This window comes from Pristiophorus japonicus, chromosome 15 (genome assembly GCF_044704955.1).
Source record: "Pristiophorus japonicus isolate sPriJap1 chromosome 15, sPriJap1.hap1, whole genome shotgun sequence".
Lineage (NCBI taxonomy): Eukaryota > Metazoa > Chordata > Chondrichthyes > Pristiophoridae > Pristiophorus > Pristiophorus japonicus.
In genome coordinates, this window is record NC_091991.1 from 130493746 (window position 1) to 130516451 (window position 22706).

General features: G+C 44.9%; 1 protein-coding gene across 5 annotated transcripts in view; it reads right to left on the minus strand.

Annotated features, from left to right (window-relative positions):
• Positions 1 to 22706, minus strand: part of LOC139281043 (uncharacterized) — a 58905-nt gene that overhangs the window by 26047 nt on the left and 10152 nt on the right. For all 5 annotated transcript variants that reach the window (XR_011596812.1, XR_011596813.1, XM_070900933.1 and 2 more), the window contains exons 2-3: positions 8876 to 9127; positions 3332 to 3472 (exon numbers count right to left, since the gene is read on the minus strand). Coding sequence is in view for 3 of the 5 variants with exons in the window: in XM_070900932.1 (XP_070757033.1) it covers positions 3332 to 3472; positions 8876 to 9127 (393 nt within the window). In the remaining 2 variants the exon portion in view is untranslated. The remainder of the gene's footprint in view (positions 1 to 3331; positions 3473 to 8875; positions 9128 to 22706) is intronic.

The window sequence follows — 22706 nt, forward strand, 5'->3', positions numbered from 1 at the left end:
TCCTTATAGCATTGTTATTATAAAATAAATGTACTGCACGACTCACAGAAAGGAACAGTACGGTTATATTTTGAATTAGAGAATGGGGTTATATGATCTCCAATGGCGTTGCTCACGGGGAATCAAGACCGAGTGCAATTTTTCCACAATCCCATCCCAGCAGTTATCCATGTGCTACTTGCACAGCCATTCTTGGCCATTTGCTGGTCGTACTTCCCAATCCCGGTGTAGCTCATCGGTTTGTTGCCCTTTACAGCACAGCACTACTCCCAATAGGCCTTTTTGCACCTCCTCTGGGCCTTTCTCACCTCTGCTACGCTGCCCCAAAAACATTTTCTGGATGTTCCCAAGGCTTCACAGCCAGGTCAGGTACTGTTTTCAATGTCAGTTTCTCTGCTCCCATTGAAGTTTTGGCCTCCTCCATTTATATAAAATTGTATAACATATATCGTAATTTAAAGCCAAGAAATACTAGGCTATAAATATATCAGTTCAGACATATTCATTGTCATATGTTAACTAGACACAGCAAAGGTTGTAAAATATACACTTTCAAATTTTAGAATTTAAAAGAAATCAAACTCCCTCCCTTTTCCCACTTCCTCCCACCTCCACTCTCTCCTGCTCCAGCATTCTCTAACCCTCCCTTTCCACTATTCCTTTTCCCCTATGTCTCTGTACTCCCCTCCCCCTCTCCTTCCCCCTTCACTCCTCTCCCCTTCTCTCCCAATCCGCTCATCCCCCTCAGCCCAACCCTTCTACGCCTTCTTTACCCTCCAATCCTCTCTCCTTCCTCCCACCCCTTCGTACTATCTGGTCTCCCTCCCCTTTCTTCTCCACCCTCACTCCCCCTCATCTCTCACTGTCCTGCTCCCCATCTTCCTTCTCCAACTCCTCTACCAACTTATTCTTCTTCCGCTCTCCTCTTCCGCCTCTCCGACCCCATCTCTCCCCTTTTCCTCTCTGCATCATGCTTTCTTCTCTCTCCCTTTTCCTATCTTCCTCTTTCATTCTTTTCTCTCCTCTTTCCCAACTACCCCTTATCTTCCCTCGTCTCTTCTCTACCCTTCTCTCCAAAATGTTGTTATGTCTGTAATGTACTTATGAATGACTCCACGAGGCAATGTGTTGTACTCAAACTGTAGTGACCTTGGTCCTTTATTCGTAACTCCAGAGTGAGGCACAAGCATGGTGGGCAGCCTTTTATACTTGGCCCTGCACACTTATGCAGGTGACCCTCAGGTCTCCCACCAGTCCCTCTGGTGGGCAGCCTCTGCCATAGGGGCAGGAAACCCCGGTCTCCACCAGTTGCACCCTCTAGTGGTGCCAGCATAATATATACACAGTGTAAACCTTATTGATAGTACATCAGGTAACAGTCTCCATCTTATGCAACTATACAGTGACTACACAGAGAGTATATCTATAGTCTGCATATATAACAAATGTCCTCCCTATGCTCGCTCCTCCCCCCTTTCTGCTCTACTCCTCTTTCCATCTTCTCCTCTCCACTCCTCTTGCCCTCCTTTCCCCCTTCTCTTTTTGCCTACTTCCCCACCCATCTCTTCCACGTCCTTCTCCTCTCGGCCCTTCCTTTCCCATCCTCTTCTACTCTTCCACTCCACACCTGTTCCACTCGCTCCTACCATTTCTCTTCCTGTCCATTACCCTTCCTCCCATCCCCCCTCCCGCCTTTCGCCCCCCTCCCTTCCCTGTTCTTCCTCCTCTGCCCATGCTCTTTTCTCCCCATTCTGCAAACTTTTCCCCATCATCTCCCTCTTCTATTTCCCTCCTGTCCTCTCCCCTCTGCTCTGCCCTTTCCACTTCCCTTTTCCTTCTTGTCAACCCTCTTCTCCCCTTGTTCTCCTTTCTTCTCTCCTCCCTTTATTAGCTCCTCTTCTGTTTAACTCACTACCCTGCTTTCCCCACCCTCCCATTCCTTATCTTTCTTCAAATCATCCTCTCTCCCAACCTTCTTCGCCCCATTCCTTACTCTGCTCTACCCTCCTCCATCTCTTGCTCTCCTCACCCTTCCTCTTCCCTTCTTTCCTCTACAACCTGCTATTATCACTCTTTCTCCCTCTCTCCTCACCTTCCTTTCTCTCCTCTCGTTCTTCCTCATCTCTCACTACCATCCTGCTTTTCACCTTCCTGCCCTCCTTTTCCTCTCTCCTCTTTTCCCTTTTCTCCTCTCATCTCTTCCCCTCCTCTTCCTCCATTGCCCCTTCATCCTCTCTGACCCATCCTCTTTCTTCTCCCGTCCCCATTCCTCTTTTCCTCTTTCCTCCCCCTCGCTCAACCCATTCTCTCTCCCTCCCCTTCCTTTCGTGCTTTCTTTCCCTCTTCCCCTCCTCTGCCTGGGGCGAAAAGGAGGTGCGTAGTGGGCGATCTATTGCACCAAGGATTGTGGTGATCTGGGAACTAAGAATTAAATTGATTTACAATTAGTCCATTTTATTATTGTACATTACTATTGTTTTTGTGCCAGGGATTTCAGAACCTCACTTGTGAACAGACCACTTATTGTACAGACACTACAAAGACAAGATTATTGATAGGCAAAAGGAAAAGCCCAAATTCACTTTTAAATTAAAAGGAGGGAGAGAACAGACTGTAGGCTAAAATACTACATATAAGGAAGAAAATACCAGAATTTCAAACTGAACTATTAAAAAAAAATTGAGAAAATAAACCTAAAACTTATGGCCTAAGCTTACATGAAGATAAAATAAAATGATGGGCAGAAACCATGACATTTTTGTGAGAGGCTCCATGAACATGTTCACAGACAGGGCACTAAGCAACCAAGTAACCAGATCATGTAATTAGTATATGACAAGTTTACACAGGCAAAATATAAATGTGGACGTCGGAAATTATAACAGGGAAAAACTTGGCACAAAAAGTGCTACAAACATTTGACACACTAAGTCAAGTGACAGCAGATGCATACAGATGAAGATTTTTTAATAAAATGGATTATGAACGGAACGACGAGATAATGTTCTGTGTACTAATTTTGGAAAGCTTTGGTCCATATTTAGATTAACAAAGCAGTTTAAGATTGCACAGTACATTTATATAGGCTGGACTTTATAGTGTTTCTATTAATATTTTAATGCATAATATTTGGGTAGGAATCAGAAAAAGAATGCATAATTAATAAAGCAGCTTATACAGAAATTAATATATTTATTTTAAAAAAGAATTGAAGGGCGAATCCAATTATAAAGTAAAGTTTTCACAATTTGAAATCAACAAGTGATTTCAAATTGTGAAATATACAATATTAGGACAACCATCTCTTTATTGATCAAGTATTAGAACTTACTGGTATAAGTTCCCTTTGATAAAAGGTTTCTTTGTGTGTAGTTCGATGTTCATTCCAATCCATATTCATACCCAGATGTTTTATCTCACCAGGGTAACCACAATATTTGATTATAGGTTGAATTCTCTGACTAGTGTAAAACTATTGAAAGAAATAAAATATATCAGTCAAAAATGCAAAATCTAAAACAGCATTCAGTATAAGCACTTTAAGTGCTTTTAAAATATTAAAAACCTGTTTCCCAGATCAGAATTTTAGTTTTTTTTAAAAAAAGGTTCGGAGAGGAGAGTAATGGAGACAAATGATGAGAGGGCACAGGGGAAATTAGATTTGTTCACAAAAATAGCCCAGACCATTGGGAGAGACTGGGGCACAAGCAGAAAGGGGCAGGGGATAAAGGGAAGGGGAGAGCATAATTAATCATGATGGGAGACAAAGCAATGGGATGGAGGGAAAGGGAGCGAGGGATAATGAAGGAGGCACAAGTGGAGATAGAAATACAACTCATGGAGATGTGACACAGCAATGATCACGAGTTGAAGGGTGTGATAGGTGGCAGCAAGGAGGATGGGCAAACTCTAAATTCATTCTAAGTGCTTAGCTTAACCACCTACCAACGACCTACTGCCCAAAATAAAAGAGAAGCAACAGATAGAGTAAGATCACACACAGTGAAACAGATCAGGAGATCGAGAGAGTGAGAAGCAGAAAAAGGTATAAAGAGATGCAGAAAAGACCCAATACAAAAACAGCAGAGACAGTCAAGAGCAACATTGGTCTGAATCACTTGAGCAGCACCACAGGAGATCTACCAGCAGTAATGCTAGTATTAAAATGTATAAAGGTAAAATGTTTCACTGTCGTGTGCCAGTTGCCCAGGCACAGGGGTAATGGTAAACTGACAGCAGAGGCCTTGTGCCCAATAATAACTGTCAACATGTTGTCCAGGCTTTCCTCCCTGAACAGTGCTGGTGAAGCAGGAGGTTTACATTACACCATGACATGAGTCTCATTAAAGATCTTAATTTCATGTATTTGTAAGCAAGTCTGCCCAGCCCCACAAATCTTGTTCATTTCTGCACTTTCCCAGTGTTACTGCTGCAAGCCTGTATGAACAGCACACACTACACGGCAGGTGCACAGACAGGAGAAGCCATTTTCTATGATTCTTAAAGCAGTGCTGCTAGACTTATTAGACTCCACTTTCAGAATGAGGAGCCGATTTTTGTCTGCCTATTGCCCCATGTTGCAGCATCAACAAATTAGTGTGCAGGAAAAGTCACTAACTTACCACCAGCTGTCGGCCTGTTACGATTTTCGGTGGGTCTCGATTTACGCGACCAGTGCTCCCGCACAAAACTGATGGAAGCCCAATTAATATATTTAAATGAGGGTCCTATAATGTTGTTAGGACCCAAACACCATTTTCATGTCAACCAGCACTGCCATTTTCTCAACTCACCCACAAACTATTGGGTGATATAGATCGAGAGGTGGCCATTTGCAGCGCTGCCACTGTAGTGGTCACCTGAGCCTGCCTGCATGGCTCAATTGAGTGCGGCAGCGGGGGCACATAGAATGCTAAGCTGCCTTGAGGCACAGCTCCCTCATCCATCTCTAATTCTGCCACAGGTCTGCAGCAAGAATGGAAGCTGTGTATGTTGATGTGCACAGAAAAGGGTCTGTAGATGATGGCACATTGGTGGTGAGGAAGGTGAAGATATAAACAGACTGTTCTTGCAGTGGCCAGCTGTGATAGTGAAGAGAGTCTCCCGTACCGGACTGGCAGTGGAAGCGGGCTACCCTACACTTCTTTACGACTCCACTCCTCTTGTTGATGCCCTTGCTCCTTATGTGCATCATGCAGAACACCATGCTGATCTTTAAGATCCCATGCCATACTCAGGATTCCCCAGGTTGATCCAAGCACTTTCAGCTTGCCTATAGTGTGTTCAATGATGATTCTAGTGGATGAATGGATCTCATTATAGTTCAGTTCACCTGGGATTAAAGAAACCGCACCAATCTCATCAGCTAATACTGTAGAGGATAGCCCTTTAGCTCTGACGAGTCACCCAGAGACTTGCCTTGCTGAAGAGTGGTGGTACTGCAGAGTTCATTAAAATAAAGGCATGATGGCAGCTTCCAAGGAACTTGCATGTTTGTTGGTTGCTGGTCACAAACAAGCTTCCCACAAAGACAGTGGTATTTGAGTTACCAATTCTGGTTGGACCGTATTATGGAGGTTTCATCACATGACCTCCCACCTCCAACCAGCCCTCACCCACACACCTGCCATTGGCTGCCCGACACGTCAATCCTCACGGTAATCGGTTAATAATGGTGGCTACAATATCTACAATGATCCGCGCATCACAAAACACTCTATCGCATGGTTTTACTGGTAAGAGCACATGCACCAGGGCTGCATTGCATCTTGGGGGTGTTGTATCTCTGTTGTTCGTTGTGAGTTCAGCTGGAGCAAAATGTGAGAAGAAAATGCCTCTCTGATATTTCCCTAGGTTGCTCGTAAGAGTGTCCCGAAGATTAATCTTTAATTCCAGGAGACACCAGGGCAATCCGAGAAGATTATCAACCACAAATGGCATCCTTTCTTGCTAACGTACATCAGATCATTGATGTAGAGAATACTATGGCCATGTGGGTACCATCTATGACTCTTTGGGCCTTGTGAAATCCCTCTTCTTGTAAAATGGCAGTACTCTGTAATATTGGTGCTGATTATCCATGGAGAAGTTAATTAAATTGGTAGCTCTTGAAAACAATGCATCAATGACTTGTTTGATGAATCTGTGCATAGATATTTGACTTACATTACAAATATTCCCATGACAGCCAGGACTTACCCTATGGCACAGCAATTAAGGGCAGTGGTAATCCTAATTTCCACTGGAAGAGCAATTTATATAGATGTGGGCTGCAGATCTGCCTGCAGCTTGTGGCACAACACTGTGATAGTTTTCTTTATAAATCTAAGCTACCATAGGCACTGCTCCTCATTCAAATACAAATAGGAGTGCCTCGGTTTGTATACTCTGATTTGGGGGTAAGTGGGTGCCATTCTGCTGTTGTGCAGTCCAACCAGCCTGGCCTTCTTCCACTGCTCTTCTTCTTCTTCCAAAAAGCATAAGAAAGAAAGGAATTGCCCAATGAAAAACCTATTGTGTCCTGTCTGAAGAAGGTGGCTGTCCCACAGCAAATGGTAGAATGGCAGATAATAAGGCGGTTGAACTATATGTGTTTAGCTCTCCAAATTTCCCTCAATCTTTTCTCCAGTGCCAAGAAACTTGAATGCTTGTTTTATATGGGTGTGATAACAATTGCAAATGAGGTGGGAATGACCGAGAATAGAACAGATGACTTCACCATGTCCTTAGCACTGCATGTGAATGCCGCCATCTAAAAAAAATAGGCTGGGCAATTTCACCTTCAGCTGGAAATGATAGTGGAATTAAAATGAGTGAAGCCCCTGCCCAATTTTACACCCTCTCCCTCTCCACCTGTTTAGAGCTGGGATTGCAGTGGAAATCTGGTTCCATATATATATCTACTAGATTAACCTCACCCCAGATAAGGCCAGTCATAAGCACTGAATAAAAAATTGTATCCAACAGGTCCCAATTTGTTTTTATGTAGTGATATAAACAAACAAATAACATTAATACAAATTTAATAAAATTGAGAATCATTTACCTCAGAATAAAGTGCTGTAGAAAATATTGACATCATTTATCAAAGTAACACCAACATAAAAAAGAGTTTTGTGATTATTATCATGGATTTATAAATAGGTTAATTTTAGTCTGCTATTCATTAGCGGCAGTGTGACTGCTTGGGGATTGCTTGTGTTTACATAAGAACAGAAGAATTTGGAGCATGAGTAGGCCAGTTGGCCCCTCGAACCTGCTCCGCCATTTAATAAGATCATAGCTGATCTGATCTTGGGCTCAGCTCCATTTCTCTGCTGTAGGATTATCTGTAGAGTGTGGCTGAAGGAAAAATAGCTGCTAAGCTTTAAACAGTGAGTACATTTTTGAGTGTTCACTTATGGGGCCCAAGTTTCCACATGATTTGCACCTGATTTTTAGGAGCAACTGGTGGAGAACGGACTATCTTAGAAATCACAATTGTCCACATTTTTTTTTTCTGCAGTTCTAGTCAGGTAGAACAGTTCTACTTTGGAACAGAATTTTTTCTTCAAAAGGGGGCGTGTCCGGCCACTGACGCCTGATTTGAAAGTTTCCACAGTGAAAACGTACTCCAAACTAAAGTAGAATGGAGCAAGTGAAGATTTTTGTAGAACTGAAAAAACCTGTTCTACACATTAAAAAATCAGGCACAGGTTACAAATTAGGCGTCCAGAACGAGGTGGGGGAAGGGAACTCATTAAATTCTACAATAAATCCTTATTTATACTTCTACAAATATTATACAAATAAATCCAACCTGAATAAACATATATAAGCAAAGAAAAGATTAAATAAACCATCTTCCTACCTGTGTGAAAGTGCTTCAGCCACGGAGAATTCTGCAGCCGTTCGTTGCCGCTGATGGGGGGGGGGGGGGGGGGGGTGAGAAAGCCGTTCGTGCCGCTGAGCGGGAGGGGGGGGGGGGAGGAGAAAGCGGTTTGTTGTTGTGGAGGGGAGGGAGGGAAAGGAAACAGCCGTTTGTTGCCGCGGAGGGAAGGGAGGGGAAGGAGACAGCGGGTTGTTGTTGTGGAGGGGAGGGAGGGGAAGGAGACAGCCGTTTGTTGCCGCGGAGGGAAGGGAGGGGAAGGAGACAGCGGGTTGTTGTTGTGGAGGGGAGGGAGGGGAAGGAGACAGCGGGTTGTTGCCGCGGAGGGGAGGGAGGGGAAGCAGACAGTGAGAAGGGTAGCCTCGGTGCTGATGGCAATGTGATTTTATTAAAAAATGTTCAAAAATTAAACAGCTACAAAGAACTACAAAAATGGCCGAGTGCCAATGTTTTTTTCACAGAGCATGCGCGAATGCTCCAACGCGCACGCGCAGCGTTGCCGGCAGGAAAAAAACTAATTTAAATAGTACCCGCCCCCTCCCACTTACAAAATCGGCGCGAGTGTAGGCTCCGCCCCCCTGGGCGCCGCGCCAAACAGACAAGGAGCTGCAAAGCGCTCGAGAATAGCGCGTTTTTTTTCTGTCGCCGTTTTAGGCGCAAAAAACGGGCGCCCAGCTCGGAGGGGCGCCCGTTTTTTATCCTGTGGAAACTTGGGCCCATGGAAAGGGACTGGTACTGTAAAAATGATCAATGTTGCAATCTCAAGGGTTGAACAATACAACTCATTAAAGTCGTGTTCACAATTCTGATGCCGGTGGGCTGATGTGAGGAGAAAATTGGAGGGGGGAAAAAAAAGGATTGGACAAAAGTGATTTGAACTGAAAAGAAAACATGTTTTTAAGCAGAAACGGTTTTGACCAAGAACAGTCAATGCTACGTTAATTATAGACTTAACCGCAATCACAATTTACTTCTGTAAACTCTTAAAATGGCTACCAGGGAGCTTACTTGGTTATAGGAGCTTGTATAATCTGTGCCAACAGGTGTCTTTTCCAGTATCAAGGTACTTTTATGCATAGGTCGGGCACCAAGACGGCTCACAGGCACTAATTCCTTCGCAACATTTGTCTTGTAAGGTTGGTCCCTGAGCACTGCGATATCCTTGGCCTGGTCAGTGAGAATTGTGTTGGTGCTGCAGCCTTTGCCAAAGCCAACTAATATCTGTGAACATCCTTGATTTGACATGTTGTAAAATAAATACTGCAATGATACATAAAAAGCAAACGTTATTTGAATAAACCATATTTATATTATTTCCTATACTGAATTAATATCTTACTGCCAACATGTTCAAATTGAGCAATACACTATTTTTGAAAAGCTTTTTTCTTTGCAAACAGCATCTTGTCTGTATTGCATAATTTGTTGAAAGCATTATAAATTGTTTATGAAAAGAATTATAGATGGTTGAGTAACAAGGTTGGAATTTAATGAAATAGCTTATTTAATATCTTAAACTACTAATGTGGAGCTCAAGTGGTGCTAACAGCTCCAAAGAATTCTGTGTCCGTGGCTGGCCATTACGTTTAACTCACGCAATAAAATGCTAAAAAGAAAAATCACAAATATCTCAATGATAACGATATATATCTACAATTCTTGTATCTAATATACTTCTGCCATCATTTGTAAGCGTTGGAGTATAACAAATAGAAGGCAGTCATTTCATGCTGGTTTCTGCTGACCTGGAGCTAGAAATTTACCAACAGCTCTCAATCTTCAAACATTCCTCTAGCGATGATTCCCTAATTGACCTCTGGATTTACAGACTTTGTGGCCTTAAGGACACAGGCCAAGTGGACCACAACAGTACCTTAGCAGTAGAAGACATAGCGCACTAGATAGCAAATCACTCCAGTCATTATGAAACAGTGGCCCGGATTTTGCGGAAGAAATAATGGTGAGGCTATCAGCGTTACCGCTATTAAGAGTAAATCGGACAGCAACTTCCAGCGACTGCACATGCGCAGTTAGAGGCGGAAATCCGAGTTGCCCTGCACCTCCACAAGCTGCACTATAAAGTATCTCGCTGAGAGATTCGCCATCGAATCATCCAATTTACCAAGAGCAATACTATAGAAGGTCTGCAAACTTCAAAGACTTTTTTTAAAAACTTACTTTGCTGTACTTTTCTTTCCATGTTATTTCAATATATACTGTATTTAAATTTACTTTGTTTCCGACTTATTTATTCTAAGTTTAAATAGCATTCGTGTATTTCCAATTCCTCGCTCTTTCCTGCCGGAACCTGCAGTAGTTTAAATCTACCCATGATTAGTTAAAGACAGCTCCAAATATCAATCAGAGCATAAACTTTAGTGGGTCGGAGTATGCTGGAGCAGGGCACCTCATGTGTTCGGTTAGTTAGACTTTTTCCGTCATCCGTCAGCTCAAAATTGTTTTGTCCAGAATTGCTGGAAGTGCGAACCGATAACGGTGCGACAAAGGAAACAGGGTAATAGGGACCTTGGTGAACAACGGGACCAACAGTCTATCTCCTTAACCATTGAGATTTAACGATGGAGAAATAAACAGCGGAAGGACTGAGAAGGAGGGTGAATTAAAGAGGGCGAATTCAATGTCAATTCAGGTACAGAAAGAGAAATAAAGGGAGGGAAAGAAAGATTGGGTTAAGAGAGAGCGAGAAAAGAGACTCGATTTGACTCAACACGGGAAACCTCACCCTGCCCAGACAGAAAAGTAAGAAAAAAACATTTAATTTGACATTTTTTAAATCTCCAACAATTGACGACCTGAAGGAATAAGACTCCACACTTTCAATTGTTCACTTTCTGGGCCAGAGGGGCTGATTAGCAGTCATTAACAATGATCACATCGTTAAAAGGGTATTTATGCTATTAATTACTAAACTTAACTTTCTGTGGCAAGTTTAATAGAAAACTAATGTACAAGTGCAGCAATTCAAGGGAAGGTTAAGGGCGAGATGCCGTTTTCACAAAGCTATCAGCGGAGCGGCTCAAATTGTCCAGCAACTGTGGCGATTTGCAATTCATGGGGAAACCCTTCCTCACCACACGGATATGATGTAATTGGGATTACGGAGACATGGCTCCAGGGTAACCAAGACTGGGAACTCAACATCCAGGGGTTTTCAATATTCAGGAAGGATAGACAGGAAGGAAAAGGAGGTGGGGTAGCGCTAATGATTAAAGAGGAGGTTAACGCAATAGTAAGGAAGGACAGTAGCTTGGATAATGTGGAATCTATATAGGTAGAGCTGCGAAATACCAAAGGGCAGAAAACGTTAGTGGGAATTGTGTACAGCCCACCGAACAGTAGTAGGGAGGTTGGGGATGGCATCAAACAGGAAATAAGGGACGCGTGCAATAAAGGTATAGCAGTTATCATGGGTGACTTTAATCTACATATTGATTGGGCTAACCAAACTGGTAGCAATTCTGTGGAGGAGGATTTCCTGGAGTGTATAAGGGATGGTTTTCTGGACCAATACGTCAAGAAACCAACTAGAGAGTAGGCCATCCTAGACTGAGTCTTGTGTAACGAGAAAGGATTAATTAGCAATCTGGTCGTGCGAGGCCCCTTGGGGAAGTGTGACCATAATATGGTAGAATTCTTCATTAAGATGGAGAGTGACACAGTTAATTCAGAGACTAGGGTCCTGAACTTAAAGAAAGGAAACTTCGACGGTATGAGACGTGAATTGGCTAGGATAGATTGGTGAATGATACTTAAAGGGTTGACGGTGGATAGGCAATGGCAGACATTTAAAGATCACATGGATGAACTTCAACAATTGTACATCCCTGTGTGGTGTAAAAATAAAAAAGGGAAGGTGGCACAGCCATGGCTAACAAGGGAAATTAGGGAAAGTGTTAAATCCAAGGAAGAGGCATATAAATTGGCCAGAAAAAGTAGCAAACCTGAGGACTGGGAGAAATTTAGAATTCAGCAGAGGAGGACTAAGGGTTTAATTAGGAGGGGGAAAATAGAGTATGAGAGTAAGCTTGCAGGGAACATAAAAACTGACTGCAAAGGCTTCTATAGATATGTGAAGAGAAAAAGATTAATGAGACTAATGTAGGTCACTTGCAGTCAGAATCAGGTGAATTCATAATGGGGAACAAGGAAATGGCAGACTTTGGTTCTATCTTCACTAAGGAAGACACGAATAACCTCCTGAAAATACAAGAGGACCGAGGGTCTAGCGAGAAGAAGGAACTGAGGGAAATCCTAAATCCCCAGGGCCTGATAGTCTGCATCCCAGAGTACTTAAGGAAGTGGCCCTAGAAATAGTTGATGCATTGGTGATCATTTTCCAACATTCCATGGACTCGGGATCAGTTCCTATGGATTGGAGGGTAGTTAATGTAACACCACTTTCTAAAAAAGGAGGGAGAGAGAAGACAGGGAATTATAGACTGGTTAGCCTGACATCGGTGGTGGGGAAATGCTGGAATCTATTATTAAAGATGTAATAGCAGCGCATTTGGAAAGCAGTGACAGGATCGGTCCAAGTCAGCATGGACTTATGAAAGGGAAATCATACTTGACAAATCTTCTAGAATTTTTTGAGGATGTAATTAGTAGAGTGGATAAGGGACAACCAGTGGATGTGGTGTATTTGGACTTTTAAAAGGCTTTTGACAAGGTCCCACACAAGAGATTAGTGTGCAAAATTAAGGCACATGGTATTGGGGGTAATGTATTGACGTGGATAAAGAAATGGTTGGCAGACAGGAAGCAAAGAGTGGGAATAAACGGGTCCTTTTCAGAATGGCAGGCAGTGACTAGTGGGGTACCGCAGGGTTCAATGCTGGGATCCCAGCTATTTACAATATACATTAATGATTTAGACGAAGGACTTGAATGTAATATCTCCAAGTTTTCAGATGACACTAAGCTGGGTGGCAGCGCGAGCTGCAAGGAGGATGCTAAGAGACTGCAGGGGGACTTGGACAGGTTAGGTGAATGGGCAAATGCATGGCAGATGTAGTATAATGTGGATAAATGTGAGGTTATCCACTTTGGTGGCAAAAACAGGAAGGCAGATTATTATCTGAATGGTGACAGATTAGTAAAAGGGGAGGTGCAACGTGACCTGGGTGTCATGGTACATCAGTCATTGAAGGTAGGCATGCGGGCACTAAAGAAAGCAAATGGCATGCTGGCCTTCATAACGAGAGGATTTGAATGTAGGAGCAGATAGGTCTTGCTGCAGTTGTACAGGGCCTTGGTGAGACCACATCTTGAGTATTGTGTGCAGTTTTGGTCTCCTAATCTGAGGAAGAACGTGCTTGCTATTGAGGGAGTGCAGCGAAGATTCACCAGACTGATTCCCGGGATGGCAGGACTGGCATATGAGGAAAGACTGGATCGGCTAGGCTTATACTCACTGGAATTTAGAAGAATGAGAGGGGATCTCATAGAAACGTATAAAATTCTGATGGGATTGGACAGGTTAGATGCAGGAAGAATGTTCTCGATGTTGGGAAAGTCCAGAACCATGAGTCACAGTCTAAGGATAAGGGGTAAGACATTTGGAACCGAGATGAGGAGAAACTTTTTCACCTAGCGAGTTGTGAACCTGTGGAATTCTCTGCCAGAGAAAGTTGTGGAATCCAGTTCGTTGGACATATTCAAAAGGGAGTTAAATGTGGCCCTTATGGCTAAAGGGATCAAGGGTATGGAGAGAAGGCAGGGGTGGGGTACTGAGGTTGCATGATCTGCCATGATCATATTGAATGGCGGTGCAGGCTCGAAGGGCCGAATGGCCTGCTCCTGCACCTATTTTCTATGTTTCTATGTTTCTAAGTTGCTGGCCAATTTTCACATTAATAACGGTATGCCTCATTCACATGCTATAATATTTTCACAATTTCTGGCCCAATATGATTTGGTCATACCATTGGAGTGACCCAGGAAACTGTAATTCCATTTTCTGGTTGCTGTTCGGAATTCCAAACAGCCCTAAAGTCTGGCAAGATAACTCATCTGCACCAAAAGAAGCTAAACACCACTGAAATTAGTTTTCGTGTAGGACTTGAAGGATTAATATCACCTGAATCCGGAGATTAAATTGTTACCTTTTTACTCACTTTCTGCCGTTTATAATTTTTTTGTCACAAAGTGAAAACAATTTTGGTTAAAATTAAAAGTAGCCCTGAAATTATTTTAAGATTTTCGGGATGTGGGCGTCAATGCATCAACATCATAGGCAGTCCCTCGGAATCGAGGAAGACTTGCTTCCACTCCTAAAGTGAGTTCTTTGATGGCTGAACAGTCCAATACGAGCGCCACAGACTGTCACAGGTGGGACAGATAGTCGTTGAGGGAAGGGGTGGGTGGGACCGGTTTGCCGCATGCTCTTTCCGCTGTCTGCGCTTGATTTCTGCATGCTCTCGGCGTTGAGACTCGAGGTGCTCAGCACCTTCTCGGATGCACTTCCTCCACTTAGGGCGGTATTGGGCCAGGGACTCCCAGGTGTCAGTGGGGATATCGCACTTTATCAGGGAGGCTTTGAGGGTGTCCTTGTAACATTTCCGCTGCCCACCTTTGACTCGTTTGCCGTGAAGGAGCACCGAGTAGAGCACTTGCTTTGGGAGTCTCGTGTCTGGCATGCGAACTATGTGGCCTGTCCAGCGGAGCTGATCGAGTGTGGGCAGTGCTTCAATGCTGGGGATGTTGGCCTGGACGAGGACGCTGATGTTGGTGCGCCTGTCCTCCCAGGGGATTTGTCGGATCTTGCGGAGACATCGTTGGTGATATTTCTCCAGCGACTTGAGGTGTCTACTGTACATGGTACATGTCTCTGAACCAGTCAGGAAGGCGGGTATTACTACAGCCCTGTAGACCATGAGCTTGGTGGCAGTTTTGAGGGCCTAGTCTTCAAACACTCTTTTCCTCAGGTGGCCGAAGGCTGCACTGGAGGCGGTGTTGGATCTTGTTGTCAATGCCTGCTCTTGTTGACAGGAGGCTCCCGAGATATGGAAAATGGTCCATGGTGTCCAGGGCCGCGCCGTGGATCTTGATGACTTGGGGGCACTGCTGTGCGTTGAGGACAGGCTGGTGGAGGACCTTTGCCTTACAGATGTTTAGCGTAAGGCCCATGCTTTTGTACGCTTCAGTAAATACGTCGACTATGTCCTGGAGTTCAGTCTCTGTATTTGCGCAGACACAGGCGTCGTCCGCGTACTGTAGCTCGATGACAGAGGTTGGGGTGATCTTGGACCTGACCTGGAGACGGCGCAGGTTGAACAGGTTCCCACTGGTTCTGTAGTTTAGTTCCACTTCAGCGGGCAGCTTGCTGACTGTGAGGTGGAGCATGGTGGCGAGAAAGATTGAGAAGAGGGTTGGGGCGATGACGCAGCCCTATTTGACCCCGGTCCGGATGTGGATTGGGTCTGTGATGGATCCGTTGGTAAGGATCACGGCCTGCATGTTATCGTGGAGCAAGCGGAGGATGGTGACGAACTTTTGGGGACATCCGAAACGTAGGAGGATGCTCCATAGACCCTCGCGGTTGACAGTGTCAAAAGACCTTTGTAAGGTCGAAGAAGGCCATGTATAAGGGCTGGCGCTGCTCCCTGCATTTTCCCTGTAGCTGTCGCGCTGCAAAAATCATGTCTGTTGTTATTACCCATCCTTAATTGCTTTTGTAACGATCGTACTGGGCCCTGTTCTTGAATCACTACAGTCCGTGTGGTGAAGTCAGCAGTTCCAGGAATTTTGACCCAGTGACAATGAAGGAACCATGATAAAAGTCTAAGTCAGAATGGTGTGTGACTTGGAAGGGATTTGAATGTGGTCGTATTTCCTGTAAGATAGTGTGTAATATAACATATCGATGATATTGTCAATGATAAGGAAATGGTGGACATGTTGAATAATTACTTTGCGGCAGTATTTACAGTAGAAGAGCATGCCGGAAATCCCAAATGAATCAGCGTCAGGGACTCAACTTAAATAAAATAACAGTAATGAAGAAAATTCAGAAGAATGAAAGGTGATCTTACCGAAACGTATAAGATTATGAGGGGGCTTGACAAGGTGGATGCAGAGAGGATGGGCCCAAGTTTTGGCCTCAGTTGCTCCTGATTTTTTGGAGAACTGGTGTAGAACGGAGTATCTTAGAAATTCAAATTCTTGGCATTTAGTTTGCTCCAGTTCTAGTCAGTTAGAACAGTTTCACTTTGGAACAGAATTTTTTTTCAAAAGGGGGCGTGTCCGGCCACTTACACCTGTTTTCAAAGTTTCGGCAGTGAAAACTTACTCCAAACTAACTTAGAATGGAGTAAATGAAGATTTTTGTACGCTCAAAAAAACCTTGTCTACACGTCAGAAAATCAGGCGTAGGTTACAAATCAGGCGTAGGGAATGGGGGGGGGGGGGGTTTAAAGGTAAGTTTACAAACATTAAACACTTCAGTTTTACAAATAAAGAGCCATCATCAATAATAAATGATAAAAACATCAATAAATCAACCAATAAATCAATCAAAAAAAATTAATAAGAAATAATTTTTTTTTTAAATCAATAAATAAAACATTTTCTACTTACCGACTGCAGCACCGGGAGCCCTCCAACAGCATGCTGGGATGCCCCCCCCCTCCCCCCTCAGTGTGTCTCTGTCAGTGTCTCTATCTCTCTATCTCTCTGTCTGTCTGTGTGTGTCTCTCACTCTCTGTCTGTCAGTGTCTGTGTTTCTGACAGCGAGAGGAGGGGGGTAGAGGGAGATGGGGGGGGCAGGGGGAGGGATGGGGGGGAGGAGGAAAAGGGGGGGGAGGAGGAAAAGGGGTGGGAGGAGAAGGGAAAGGGGGGAGAGGAGAAGGAGGAAGGGGGGAAAAGGAGAAGGGGGAAGGGGGAAAAGGAGAAGGGGGGAAAGGGGGAAGGGGAGAGGAGAAAGGGGGAAGGGGAGAGGGGAAGGGGGGAGAGAAGGGGAGGGGGGAAAGGAGAAGGGGAGGGGGGGAAGGGAGAGGAGAAGAGGGAAGGGGGGAAAGGAGAAGGGGAGGGGGGGAAAGGAGAAGGGGAGGGGGGAAAGGAGAAGGGGAGGGGGGGAAGGGAGAGGGGGGAAAGGAGAAGGGAAGGGGGGAAGGGAAAGGGGGGGAAGGAGAAGGGGGGAAAGGAGAAGGGGGGAAAGGAGAAGGGGGGAAAGGAGAAGGGGAGGGGGGAAAGGAGAAGGGGAGGGGGGAAAGGAGAAGGGAAGGAGGGGGGAAGGAGAAGGGGAGGGGGGGAAGGAGAGGGGGGAAAGGAGAAGGAGAGGGGGGAAAGGGGAAGGAGGGGGGGAAGGAGAGGGGGGGGGAAGGTGAAGGGAGAAGGTGAAGGGGGGGGGGGGAAGGAGAAGGGGGGGGGAGAAGGCTGAACGGGCCGGGCCCGGCTGGCCCAAGACTTCGGGCAGGGCCCGCCCCCAGCACCAGATTTACAGGTAGGTGGCGTCGGGTCCGGGGTCGGGAGCGCGGGTCGGGTCGGTGGGAGCGCGGGTCGGGGTCGGGAGTGCAGGTCGGGTCGGGGGGGGTGGTGGTGGAGGGAGGTCGGTTCGTGTCGGGGGCGGGGGGAGGGAGGTCAGGTTGGGTCGGGTTGGGTCTGGGTAGGGGGGGTGGAGTCGGGAGCGCGGTTTGGGTCGGGGGGTGGTGGGAGGGAGGTCAGTTCGGGTCGGGGGTGGGGGGAGGGAGGTCAGGTCAGGTGGGGGGGCGGGGGGGGGCGCGGGTCGGGTCCAGTCCGGGGGGTCGGGTCGGGTCCGGGGGCGGTGGGGGGGGGGCGGAGCGGGAGTTGAGTTGGGTCGGGAGGAAGCAGGAACTGGGCGTGAGAGGCAGCCTTATGCACGCAGCCCCAGGGAGGCCATTCGGCCAGGGCTAGGGGCTGCGTGCTTTGGGCCCCTCCCACACAGTTTTGGGCGCCTGGAGCTACTGCACATGCACGCCCACTGTAGCGCGCATGTGCAGAGGTCCCGGCACTGTTTTCAGCGCAGGGACCTGGCTCCACCCCCTACAGCTTGTGCTGCGCTGCGCCTGACTCAAGAGGACCAGCAGGGAGCCGGAGAATTTAAGTTTTTTTTAGGCGCACTTTGTGGCGCGAAAAACGGGCATCCAGGTCGGGGCTGCGCCGTTCTAGGCGCGGCCCGAAACTTGGGCCCGATGTTTCCACTGATAGGGGAGACTAGAACTAGGGGGAATAATCTTAGAATAAGGGGCCGCCCATTTAAAACTGAGATGAGGAGAAATTTCTTCTCTCAGAGGGTTGTAAATCTGTGGAATTCGCTGCCTCAGAGAGCTGTGGAAGCTGTGTCATTGAATAAATTTAAGACAGAAATAGACAGTTTCTTAACCGATAAGGGGTTATGGAGAGCGGGCAGGGAAGTGGACCTGATTCCATGATCGGATCAGCCATGATCGCATTAAATGAAGGAGCAGGCTCGAGGGGCCGTATGGCCTACTCGTGCTCCTATTTCTTATGTTCTTAAAATAATGGCACTAAGGAATGGCAAATCCCCAGGGCCAGATGGTTTCCATCCCAGGATTTAAAAGGAAGTAAGTGAGCACATTGCAGATGCCCTAACTATAATCTTCCAAAGTTCTCTCGATTCAGGAACTGTTCCTTTCGATTGGAAAATTACACATGTCACTCCGCTATTTAAGAATGATGAGAGGAAAACCAGGGAATTATAGACCAGTCAGCCAACATCTGTTGTTGGAAAATTACTAGAGTCTATGGGGCTAAAATTCCAGCCTCGCCGGGTCTGTACGGAATATGTACGGATTCAGCGAGGCCCCGCAAAAGCCGGTTTTCGGCACACAAAGCACATGCGCCGAAAACCGGCTTTTCCGATCTGTCAAGTTTTGGCTTGACAGATCTTCCCATTCGCGCAGGCGAGATTGGGCTATTTGCCCAACTCTTGCCCAGCGAATGTCCTTAATACTCTTGCGCCTGGTAAGCAGGCGCATTGCCTACTGTTACTAGCGCAAGAGTTTTAAAACATATAAAAATAAAAATTAAAAACACACCTTTATGTTAAAAACCCTGCCCACTAAGGTAAGTTTATTTTAAACCTTATTAAAACAATATAAACAAAATTCCCCCCCCAAATTTTTTTTCTAAAACATTTAATGAATTTTAATTTCAATTAATTTTAATTATGTGAGGTGTGTTTTTTATTTTTTGTTGTGTTTAGTGTATTTGTTTTTTTTTCTCATTAATAGCAATAAGAACTCGTAGAATACTGTACCTGATTGGTTGTGCAGTCACACGTAACTGCACTTTCTGCGTCCAAACGTCGAGGACGGGAGTGCGCTCCGAGAATCGGGAAGAGAAGGTCTCCCCACTGGAATCCTAGGTGCCTCCGGGACCACCAGGTAAATTCGTAAAAAATTCTCAGGTCATAGGATTACATAGGATATAGGACACAGAAACAGGCCATTCGGCCAAGCCAGTTCATGCCGGCGTTTATACTCCACTCGAGCCTCCTCCCGTCTTTTCTCATCTAAGTCTATCAGCGTAACCCTCTATTCCTGTTCTCCCTCAGATGCTTGTCTAGGCTCCCCTTAAATACATCTATACTATTCGCTTCAACCACTCCCTGTGGTAGTAAGTTCCACATTCTCACCACTCTTTGGGTAAAGAAGTTTCTTCTGATTACCCTATTGGATTTCTTGGTGACTATCTTATATTGGGTCAAAAGAATGTAAGAAATAGGAGCAGGGGTAGGGCATTTGGCCCCTCGAGCCTGCTCCGCCATTTAATATGATCATGGCTGATCTGATCATGGACTCAGCTCCACTTCCCTGCCCGCTCCTCATAACCCTTTATTCCTGCATCATTCAAAAATCTGTCTATCCCCGCCTTAAATATATTCAATGACCCAGCCTCCGCAGCTCTCTGGGGCAGAGAATTCCATTGATTTACAACCCTCAGAGAAGAAATTTCTCCTCATCTCAGTTTTAAATGGGCGACCCCTTATTCTGAGACTATGTCCCCTAGTTTTAGTTTCCCCTCTGAGTGGAAATATCCTCTCTGCATCCACTTTGTTGAGCCCCCTCATTACCTTATATGTTTCGATAAGATCACCTCTCATTCTTCTGAACTCCAATGAGTATAGGCCCAGCCTACTCAACCTACCTTCATAAGTCAACCCCCTCATCTCCGGAATCAGCCTAGTGAACCTTCTCTGAACAGTCTCGAATGCAAGTATATATTTCCTTAAATATGGAAACCAAAACTGTACGCAGTACTCTAGGTGTGGAGGGTCGGAGGCGTTCGTCCGAAGGAAGCCTCCGACCCGAATTTCAGGCCCATTAATTAAGGATAGGGTGACTGAACACCTTGAAAATTTTCAGCTGATCAGAGAGAACCAGCATGGATTTGTGAAAGGTGGGTCATGCCTGAAATATCTAATTGAATTTTTTGAGGTGACTAAAGTAGTAGACAGGGGAATGTCTATGGATGTTATTTATATAGACTTCCAGAAGGCATTTGATAAAGTCCCTCATAAGAGTCTGATAACTAAGGTTGAAGCCCATGGAATTGAAGGCAAATTATTGATCTAGTTAGGAAATTGTCTGAGCGGCAGGGGAAGAGAGTAGGGATAATTCGCAGGTACTCAAATTGGTAGGATGTGACTACTGGTGTCCTGCAGCGATCTGTGTTGGGACCGCAACTATTCACCGTATTTATTAACGACTTAGATGATGCCATAGACAGCCACATATCCACATTTTCTGATGACACAAAGATAGGCGGCATTGTAGACAGTGTAGATGAAAGCATAAAATTACAAAGGGATATCGATAGATTAAGTGAATGGGTAAAACTGTGGCAAATGGATTTCAATGTAGGCAAATGTGAGGCCATCCATTTTGGACCTAAAAAGGATAGGACAGGATACTTTCTAAATGATGAAGAGCTAAAAACAGTGGATGTCCAAAGAGACTTAGGGGTCCAAGTACATAGATCATTAAAAATGTCATAAACAGGTACAGAAAATAATCAAAAAGGCTAATGGAATGCTGGCCATTATATCTAGAGAACTAGAATACAAAGGGGTAGAAGTTATGCTGCAGCTGTACAAAACCCTGGTTAGCCTGGAGTACTGTGAGTATGCACCACATCTCAGGAAAGATATATTGGCCTTGGAGGGAGAGCAGCGTACATTTATTAGAAAAATACCCAGATTCCAAGCGTTAAATTACGAGGAGCGATTACATAAACTAGGGTTGTATTCCCTGGAATTTTAAGTTAAGGGGTGATTTGATCAAAGTTTTCAAGATATTAAGGGGAACAGATAGGGTAGAGAGAAACTATTTCCGCTTGTTGGGGATTCTAGGACTAGGGGCATAGTCTAAAAATTAATGCCAGACCTTTCAGGAGTAAAATTAGGAAACACTTCTACGCACAAAGGGTGGTGGAAGTTTGGAAATCTCTTCTGCAAACAGCAATTGAAGCTAGATCAATTGTTAATTTTTGTTAACCAAAGCTATTAAGGGACAAGGCCCATATCCCTTAATAGCTTTGGTTAACAAAAATTAACAAAAATATGGAGTTAGGTCGCAGATCAGCCACAATCTCATTGAATGGCGGAACAGGCTCGAGGGACTAAATGGTCTACTCCTGTTCCTATGTTCCTATAACAGGTTAACAGCTTGGTATAGATAAGAGCAATTTGGGTTAACTAGTATAGGGAGCTACAAAGAGAGAGAATACACCAGGTGTACACTCTGTGTAGAACAGACAGCTTGAGCAAGATAAGGCAGTTGGTGTAGAGGTAATGAATGAATTGTATTCCTGTAAAACTGGGTTTAGACAATAGAATCTCAGATGAAACTTATATCACACTTATATCACACAACTTTAGGAATGTATGTTAAAATAGTTAAGGGGGGAGGGTTTACCATGAAATAGACAAGTCTAAGTATAATGGAAAAGTACTGAAATAAGAAGCATAAGATAAAGTAACCTTGAGTAAGAGACTAGCCAAGTGGTGTCTTGCAGAGCTGAACAAATCTGGTTTGAGTCAATTTTCACACAAAGGGATAGCACATGGCACTAGGGTTACATCATATCTTATTAGCAAAAGCAGATGTGTTATGAAAAGGTATAAATGTAGAATTAAATACATCTTCGTGGGGAATGGGAGGGGGGTACGACTGACCAAGAACAACCTAGATGATGACGCTTTTGGTCCATAATGGATATTCTACTTATGAATATAACAGTCATATTTGCTTGCTTGTGATCACGTATATGTTCAACAAATCTTGAACATTAATTTGTTTCTAGAGTCCAAGCTTTTCTGCAGAATAGGTGTGAAAGTCCTATGTGGTACTAAACCAACATTCTCTTGCACCTGACACTCTTGTCCTTCAAAGTGGTGGAGGTCACGAGTTTTGGAGCCGCTCTTGAAGATGCCTTGTTTAGTTGCTGCAGAACATACTGCAGTTATGATATACTGGTGTGAATGTTTAGGCTAGTAGATTAAGTGCTGATCAAGAGAATTGCTTTGTCTGGATGGCGTTGAGCTTCTTGAATGTTGATGCAGCTTCATCCATCCAGGCAAGTGGACAGTATTCCATCACACTTCTAACCTGTGCCTTGTAGGTGGTGAAGAGGCTTTGGGGAATCAGGAGGTGAGCCATTTTCTGCAGAATACCCCGCCTCTGAACTGCTCTAATAGCCATAGTATTAATGTAGCTGGTCCAGTTGAGTTTCTAGTCAATCGTGAACCCCAAGATGTCAATGGTAGGGGACTCAGCGATGGCAATGCCATTGAATGTCAAGAGGAAGTGGTTAAACTCTCTCTTGTTGTAGATGG